The sequence below is a fragment of the Phalaenopsis equestris genome, unplaced genomic scaffold (genome assembly GCF_001263595.1).
Source record: "Phalaenopsis equestris unplaced genomic scaffold, ASM126359v1 Scaffold000202, whole genome shotgun sequence".
Taxonomy (NCBI): Eukaryota; Viridiplantae; Streptophyta; class Magnoliopsida; order Asparagales; family Orchidaceae; genus Phalaenopsis; species Phalaenopsis equestris.
In genome coordinates this window covers 2,477,328-2,486,993 of record NW_018164644.1, presented here as the reverse complement: position 1 = coordinate 2,486,993, position 9,666 = coordinate 2,477,328, and the positions used below count along the sequence as shown (strand labels likewise).

General features: G+C 32.6%; 1 protein-coding gene across 1 annotated transcript in view; it reads left to right on the top strand.

Annotated features, from left to right (window-relative positions):
• Positions 1-1,528: 1,528 nt before the first annotated feature.
• LOC110022775 (alpha-soluble NSF attachment protein-like) overlaps positions 1,529-9,666 on the top strand; it is a 24,606-nt gene continuing 16,468 nt past the window's right edge. The window contains exons 1-3 of the mRNA XM_020721877.1: positions 1,529-1,780; positions 4,135-4,184; positions 4,266-4,338. Of these exons, the coding sequence (XP_020577536.1) occupies positions 1,636-1,780; positions 4,135-4,184; positions 4,266-4,338 (268 nt within the window). The 5' untranslated portion in view covers positions 1,529-1,635. The remainder of the gene's footprint in view (positions 1,781-4,134; positions 4,185-4,265; positions 4,339-9,666) is intronic.

Below are 9,666 nucleotides of genomic sequence, written 5' to 3'. Positions count from 1 at the left end.
AAAATAAAAAAAATAAAAGAAAAAAGAAAAAAGAATTGAAATGAAATATTGAAATCAAAATATATCCACATGTTATTTTTCCCTTTCGTAATATAATCCTCTAAATTTAATTATTTTTTATATCTAAAATTAGATGAAAATTGATGAGTCTTTAATAGACAGTCTTGATCCATGACTTCTGGAGAATGCCAAAAGCCAATTATGTTGGGATACCTGCAGAAGTTTCGGGGGTAATCTGAAGGTAAAAATAATGGCTCAAAGAGAAAAGACCGCAAGGAGAGATTTTAGCATGGATGCATGCAGGAAGATTAGTCACGGTAGAGTATTAAATTATTATCTTAGCGTTGCACATGAATTCATCACACACCCAAATAATAATAAAAAAAACAACAAGTAGAGCCCATAAAGTGAGAAACTACGGGGTCTGACCCAGCTGAATGGTTCCACTATAAAATGACGATTACAATTACAACTATTTGTCTCACAGATAGAAAAGTGTTACAAAGTCTTACGAGTTACAATGTCGATGTGCGGATAAACTTGTCACAAGGAGCAGACAACAATCAATAACTATCAGCAACAGACGACAAGTGGTGGTCAGTGATGAGTGGTGGATAGCAACGGTTGGTGACAGCCAACAATAAACGACAAGTGGTGGTCGACGGTGGTCGGAGACAAAGTAATACTGGACTTCAGCTTTTTTCACAAAGATGTAGTCCCTTTTTAAGCTTCCAACTTTATCCCCCACCCCAACCCCACACCCCTTCTTCCTTCATGAGAGGGGTTGACTCTATTTGTAGTCTCGATTGCAATTAATGCAAGAATATGAACCACTTTGATCGGTCAACCCTAAGAGGTTTTCTCGATTAGACGACATTTGATGAATATTTGAATGCCTCAATAATGTCTGGATTGAGTAATCTTAGACTTATTGGACTTGTCTTGTTGAAACGATCGATTTGACTGTAAGCTCAACATATTTAACATTCGTTTGACTTTTCAAATATGCTAAAAAAGCCTCCAAAAGTAGTTTGATGTATTGGTCAGAGTTTGATTTGACTCAGATTTCACAAATTTTGATATCATTGGGTCTATCTCGTTGAGCCGATCATTTTAAATGTAAGTTTGCTGAAATCCGACTTTCTGATGACTTTTATCAAACTTTGAATTTTTGTTGCTAAAAAAATTGTCTCGAGCTCTATGTCATGCCTTGAGATTTGTGCCGGATGAGAGAGTGCTTTTTCTCAATCATCGCTTAGTGGTTGGAAGGTATGCATACCACACAATTTTTATGTATTTGCATCTAACTCCTAAACATTGATATTAACATGCATGCCAATCTAATCTCTAACATCACATGAATAACATGACAATCACTTCTTTTTAAAAGTGAGATAAACCTCATTATGCATAAGTTTATGACATAAATATGGGAAAAACGTAAATAATAAACTTTGGTTATTAAATATGCAAATACCAAAAATTGTTGAGGCATGTATGTAAATTTCTCCCTTTTTTTTTTCTGCTATTCTGCTCCCCAGTTTTCATAATCGATCGAATCGGTCCTCGCTTCTTCTCCGTTTGAGGAAGGAGGAAAGGGGGGACGTCAGGGCAGTCTCACCCGAGATTGGCGAAATGGCAGATCAAACTGCGAGGGGGGAGGAGTTTGAGAGGAAGGCGGAGAAGAAGCTTACGGGATGGGGAATCTTCGGATCGAAGCACGAGGATGCTGCAGATTTGTACGAGAAGGCCGCTAATTGTTATAAGCTAGGAAAGAACTGTAAGGGCTTTTTTCGTCGTTTATGTATTGTTAGTTGCGCAGTGATTTTTCGCAATCGATGTATTTTTGAATACGTGACATGTTTTAGGGCGATTCGATGGTTGTAGTTTGGATATTTGTTACGTAATTGAGTAGGTTTCATTATTTTCTAGGTTCATGAAGGATTTAGGTTGCTTTTGGATAATTTGGAGAGGGTTGTGCTACATAGCCTTGATAGATAACTCACACTTTTAGAGGATGTTTGGTTACAAGTAAGATTAAAGTTATGTAGGATTCAATAAGTTTTACTGTTGCTTGTTGGAATACCATATCGGTAGAAAGGGAGAATTTATACTAAGAAAGTAGAGTTTAGTGCACGGTAGACACTTTTTTTCTTTAAATGTTTTTGGATGTTTGATAAAAGGGAATACCACACAGCATGGCTTAGTTGAAACAATTTCTATCAATTATAATCCCATTTCTTATAAGACCACATTTTTCTGAAATTGAAAAAGACATAATATAATGCAAAAGGTCTAAATTATGGTGAATTCAGTTTGCAGTGATGGTGAAGGGCATATGGAGGTATTCATGTGGATGGCATTATATGGCGGTCAAGGTAGTCTCTTGCCATAGAAAAAAGGAGGGGATTGAATGACTTGGACTTGGGTGGAGGTGGAGTTGGAGTTTGAGGTAGATCCTTATCTATAAGAAAGGGAGACAATCGGGGAAATCCACCTATTGGAAAGTGAGAGGATTAAACAATCCTAAGTTTGTGGGCAATTGGAAAAGTTGATGTATGACGGATTATGTGACATCATAACGATCGACCTGCAATCCTAGTAGTGATCAAAGCTCTAGAATTCTCTGTGATCTAGTGTTTTATTTCACATGCTCATAGTGTGTAGAATCAGGGCTTATTTGTATATCATGGGAGACGTGTTTTTCTTTTTTTCATAATATTTTGTATTTATGTGAATAACTAATAAACTAATTGCATCTTTCCTTAATTGGGAAGGCGACCGAATGATCACATCCTTAGGCCTAACTAAAGGAATTTTTTTAAGACATTTTTGATGATGTATGGTGGCTTGGTGTAGACAGTGATTGTTGTTGGCAATATTTTTGATAAACAAATGAAACATATTGTTTTGAAGCTCTTGAGCACTGCAATTGGAACAGTTTAGGAAGTATCCGTCGCGACTGCCACGTTAGGCAGGATAATATCTCTTACAAGTCTTGAGCTAGAGAGGATAAACAATGACCAAAGAAATGAAGAAATTGATGTAGGGTATGAAAGTAGGTGGAAAAATTCCAAATCTTGAGAGATTCTTGACAGTGAAGTTGCCTAGCATGAGAAGAGGAGGGGGTCTTTGGTGCATGCATAAGAGAGTGAGAGTGAGGGAGAGAGAGAGGGAGGGAGGGAGTGGGAGAGGGAGAGTGAGGAGAGAGAGAGAGAGAGAGCACAATGATGGGGATATGAGCGAAATAAGCTGTGAGAGGCCTACCTTACACAAATTCCATCTCATAAAACGAGATCTAAAAGCCATTTGGATCTAGATGTTTGAAAAATTATTTTTTTGGCAAGAATTAAGCTTTGATTAATCTCATTTTGAAGCACATAACAAACAACCCCTTGGAGTAATTATCTGTAGCTGGGCTGATTATGATCTTCATAGAATTTTTAACTCTAGTTGGTGTTAGAGATAGTTGATTTGCTTCGAGGCACATCCTCTTTAAATGTTTACATCTTGAGGCATTCAAAGTTTTATTTTTCTGTGAAAGAACTATCACAGTGTAATTCCTCTTTCATGAATATTTTTATTATTTTTTATTGCACACATGATGAAATTCTAAACTAGATTTCAGACTTACCCATACTCTTACTGCAGTATGACTTTCAAAGCGACATGATTTTAATAAAAAATGCAAAATTGAGCATGTATTAACTATTAGGATTATGAAAGATTATTATATTGCAATAGGCTTTTCTTGTACTCACAAATGATTTTTCATCTTGTTCCACTTCTGAGTGCGATAAGCTTCACCATTTGATGTTAAATTTAACATTTCCAAGCATTAAAGCTTACTGATATTGTAGTTCCTTAATCAAAATTTTTTATAGGCGCCTCACAAATTATGACTTTATTCTGAAATATGTTAGCATCAATCATTTAATATACTATTATGAGAAAATCATACCAGTTTTATGTACTCACCTTTTGCTCATTTACAGCATTGACCATGTAATTATTTCCAGAACTTACGTGATTTTCAAAGAAAGTGTAGTTCTTTATAGAAGGTGCTGATCTTAGAGTAGAACATCAGAAACTACTGTTTTATTGGCTTACCGTTTAATACTTTTGGTGTCTCAGGGGACAAAGCTGGAGCAGTATACACCAAGATGGCAAGTTGCCATTTGAAGGTCCATTCATTGCTTTCCTTGTTCATTTCTCTTCACATAAACATAATGTTTCTGTCTAATTTGTATGTCTTCCATGTACAGTCAGACAGCAAACATGAAGCAGCATCGGCTTATGTGGATGCGGCAAACTGTTATAAGAAAAATTCTGCTCAAGGTTATACATAAGCTTCTGGTTACTTTCTTAGAGATTTATTTTTCTCTTAAGGAGGGTGTTATTAGCAGTCCCGAGTTTTTTGCTGTCAAAGGATGCTTGACTTCTTTGCTTAGATCGTGGAAACTCAACTCACTCTTTAATCTTCAGTTCGAAGTGTTAGTTTGATATATTGTGAATATGTGGCAGTACATTGCATTGGAAAAAAAATAAGCGATTTGAAGTCTTTCTATCGTTCATATGCATTCTAAAGATTAATAGAAACATATAATGGCATTTGTCTTTGCTTTATATTATTCTCCATTAATTGTCTTAACGTAAAAATCATTTTTATGATAGATTTTCTTAGGATGAGTCTAAATTGATTTTGTGAAACTTATGTAATTTTAGTTTATGCCTAAGTTTTATTACTTTATCTCATTGGTTTATCTTATCTTAGAATTTTGATTCTCTTATAGTTAACATAGTCTGGAAAATTTCTGTTCTTTTCTTCTTACATATTGGCTGAAAAGCAATTTTTCTAATTATTTGAAATTCTGTAGTCTTCAAAATTTCATCAAAAAGATTTTTTCACTATTATAGAATATGATTTTTAAAATTGCACAATCGGATATTGAGTCCTTTTTGTCTGCAAGGTTAGGCTTAAGCCTGGGATTCAAAATGTTAAATTAATAATAATAAAAAAAGAAATAAGAAGTATAATACTAATATCAAATCTATCAGATTAAGATCATAACAATTAGCCTCCCTAACTCTAAATCAACATGAAGAAGTCATGTTGTTGCTAAGATTATAGTTTATGAATTTAAAAGTTTTTACGCTCATTATAATGAATCTTCATTAAAAGTCCTTAATATAATGAATTATATTTTATTCTTTTTTTTTTCTAAGTCCGTGTCAGCATCCTCTCAATCTTTCTCATCTTTTATTTCATTTATCTTCTTTCCTAATCAATAAAAAGTAATAAGAACATTAATTAAAATTTATATTAGTAACTATATTGATGATTATAATTTCAATTATATAACATTTTATGGTAAATTATTTTGTTATTTTCTTGTTGACTTGTGCTTTTCTTGATTTTTCCTCTATAAAAAAATCCACATCGGGATTTTCCTCTTACATTTATGATTCTATAACTTTATTGTCATTCTGAATAAACTATTCATTATTTGATGGCACATCATAACAAAGTTATGAATCTTTATTATATTTCAATCATGTCTTCTACAAATGTTCATCTCTTACTCCTGTATTGTACATAAGAATATAATATATACCAATTAGATCATTCTTGAAATAATCAAATAATTTCTCTCTTAGTTTGAGCTTTTTTATATGTATTTGCTCACACTCTGCTGATGAGATATAAGACCCAGTATTTTGATTGTAAATCTTCGTAGGTCTGGGATGTCATTTCTAGTTTTAATCCATTGTTTAACTAATTTTTAAAGATTCCCTTACAAACTTAGCATTTTGATTGTAAATACGAGACACACCCCTTATTGTGCAATGTTGTACGTAGAATCCCTTAAAATTCTTCTAATAGGCATTTTATTTAAACCTATTGGCTTATTATGCATTTTCTTCAGAACTAACTCCACCTCTTTCTTCTTAATTAATACACAACATACTTCATTATTTTTTCATTATGATCTTTTAAAACAATTTCCTTGTAAAAACTATCAATTTAATAATTTCTCGAAGCAACACTTTCATATTTTCTTGATACCTTTCATTTCTAACTAGGATTCTTTATCTTAGCATATTGCTCTCTTAATTTGAGCGAAATCTCAGGATTTTTTTAATTTTTTTTTTGTTTAGCTTTTCTAAATAGATCCATTTTCTTCTCCTTTAACGCATTTTTATTACAGAAGGATTTATTTGTTTGTAACGCTGCTTTTGTCAAATGTGTTCTATAAAGTTATTGTAGTGCATAAAAAAGAAAATCTAGCTATGAAAAAGCTACTTTTGAAAACAATTTTAGCCTTTTCTTATACATAAAGTAGGAAAAGAGCTTATATTCAAACATATTAATATATTCAAAAAATATTATATCTACTTTTCTTGAAGTAAACGAAGTAAAAAAAACATAAACAAATAGACCTAAAGCATAAAAAATTAAGTAATTTGCTTTCCTTGATACACATTTTCTATATATTCTAATTTTTTTATAGTCATTATTAGTTCTAATGTATTTGATTTTTGTCGCTTTTAAAGGCATAATTTTTTTCTTAATGATCATTAGCCCTGTCACTTAAGTAGACTTATTTAGGTTGTGATCCTAAAAAACTATCATAAAACTAATAGAATTTTTCAGTCTCTTTCAAAAAGGAGCTACTAAGAACATACATAGAGTTTATCAATAATTTCTCAGCTACCCAAGTAAGTCTGTTTAAATTGATTTCGGGCCAATTACTTACATAGCACACAATTCTTATGTATTTACATTTCTCACACCTATACTTTCATATTTACACACATATCACTCAAATCTTTAATATTACATCAAAAATAGTATTATAACCACTTTTTAAAAGTGAAATACACCTTTTTAGGGATAGGATTAAAACATCAAATGTGATGTATGTAAATATGAAAGTTTAGGTGTGAGATATGTAAATATATAAGAGTTTTGTGCTAAGTTTGTAAATTTCCCATTGAATTTTTTGGTAAAATGGAGGTTATCACTAATGAAATGGTCCACAACTACATTGTCTTCCCATATATTGTTGCATGTCATATAGTTTTATGTCATTCAGTTGTAGAAGCTCCTTATTTCTAAAAGATTTTGGCTCTCGGCTCTGAAGAGTTGAAGGATAACCTTAGAGTATGGGAGGAGAGTATGTTTGATTACGCAGTTGTATTTAAGCATGTTGGAAATAATGGCAATTTTGCTTAAGTTAGATTCACGCCTTAGTTAGCTAATAATGAGATTATCATCATTTAGTTCTACCGGAATGCCACTTGCAATTGAACCTATTTATGGCGGCTTAACTGAAAGCATATTCCTCAGTCTCAACTAGTTGCAAACATTCATTTATCATGCTTCGTCTTCCTCTTCAAAATAATTTTGTTTCTTCTCTCCCATTATTATAGTTTATATTCTCTTTAATCCTCACTTTGTTGTCTTCTTTGATTTTTCTTGTATTGGTGCCAAATGAGGTGACATTAAAGGTCGACTTGTGTTAGAGAGAAAGGCAGAGGTAGACCTAGCAAGATTTGAGCTTAGTGTATAAAAAATGATCTTAATTTATTAGAACTAAATGAAAATATGACACTAAATAGGACGCAAGGGAGAAAAAAGATTCATGTAGCCGAAGATTCATGTAGCCGACACGTAGTGGGATTAAGGCTTCTTTGTTGTTGGTGCCAAATGAGGTGATGCCTTTGTATGCTTTTTATAGATGGATGGTATTTGTGGGTGGACCAGCAGGATCTTATGGATAACCAACAGTGAGGTAGAGGGCGATAAATGCAGTTCATAGGAGAAACTTTGTCTAGATTACTTGCCTCAGCAGAAAGGAAAGCCAGCTGGATTTATCCAGTTGGATTTCCTACTTCTATCAGGCCTTAGTCATGATGAGTCATAGCAGATTTGGAGTTGATACCGTTCAAAATTTGTTAAAGAAGCTTATGATATTCTGATTGTCTTGTAGGAGTTCAAAGTTGCCGACTTTATATTTCCTAGCCATCCAAGTGGTTGTGAGGTGAGAATCTCCACTGCTATAGAATGTCATAGATGATGAAAACCTGACCTCAATTAAGACTCTCCATTGGCTTGAATGAGGTAGATGAACTACAACGTTTAAACCCACATTAGAAGCATATTCTTTGATTATGAACCTTGAAAAACTTAATTCTTATTTAGGCCCTTTTATTTCATCCCATTTTTGGCCATTTGAATACACTTATTGGCAACTCAACCTAATTAGTATGACTTTCTAATTCCACAACCAAGTTCCTTTATCAGTATGTGATTTATTTTTGCAGTCTTGTAAAACATCTACAATAAATTTCTAATAGATTTAACGTTTTAACATCATACTTGGCTCAATTAAGTAGTTCTAATTTGCCTCTTTTCGTAATTTCTTATTATAAAAGATTAATAATTTTTCAGCTTTCTCAAATTTTCTTACTTTAGAGCAATTTTTTCCATTGAATGCTTTTTTTTATACATTTAGCTTATGCATTCTAATCTTTCCTCAGTATTTTAGATCAAACTCTATCCGGGAAGTAACCTCCCAATTTTTGCAAAATGAATTGGTGTTCCTCCCATTTGTGTTTGTTCATGGTGAATGTCACATCATAATACAAAGATCTCTTGGAGCCATAGCTCATAGCATTTTGCGCGAAACACTCCATGTTAACTATGACACAAAATAATTAAAAATTATGAATAAAAATGTAGATAAATATTAAAGTTTATTAGATAAAATTTAGAACATCATGGTATTAAATACAACAAAAACAATGCTTAAATTCAAACGCTGAACACTTTAATCACCTATAATTCAAAGTATTACATTTTTTTTTACAAGTCAAATATTTTTTTATAAAAGATTAAACTAGTTATCCAAAGAAACATTGTCATCATAAATATGCGCGTGCGCGCGCACAGACACATACACACCAAGGATATTAGGAAGGTTGCAAGTTAAGATATGCTAAACAGTTTCATAATAGGAATAGGCTGTGATAGACACTACTAAAAAGTTGAAATATAAAATTGTTGAGATAAATATGATCAGTGATAGTAAAGGCATGCTGTGATTATGCACCTCAAGTGGGATTAAAAATAGTTATTAAAAAGAATTAAAAAAAAAAGAAATGGATGAACTAATACAACGTTTACCAAAGAAAAAAAATTGATATTCATAAGAACTGCCTTAAACAGATATATGTTTTAGTGTAATGACTATAAAAGGTTCATGCTGGGAAAGCCATAGGATGTTAGGAAACAATGGGAGCATACAAGTCAATTATCCAAATAACACATGCCATGTGACATCCCCTCGACACAATCTACATGACGAGGCATGACGCATCGAAATGGTGCGCATTATTTGTGTCATGGAATGATTAATGATGTATTGCCCTTAGGCACACGCTAAGTTGATGGTTTTCCATGAAAAGTAATATATATAATACATACATATACAGGTCTTAGTGCATCGCTTTTAGGGAAAATGGAATTTAAATTTAGATTTATATATTAACTTTTCGTAAGTTTTACTATTTATTTTCAATCTAACACAAACTCAACTTTTATCATTGGGGCTTGGGATCATCAATGAAGGTTTTTTAGGCTTTATAGTATCTTATTAGAGT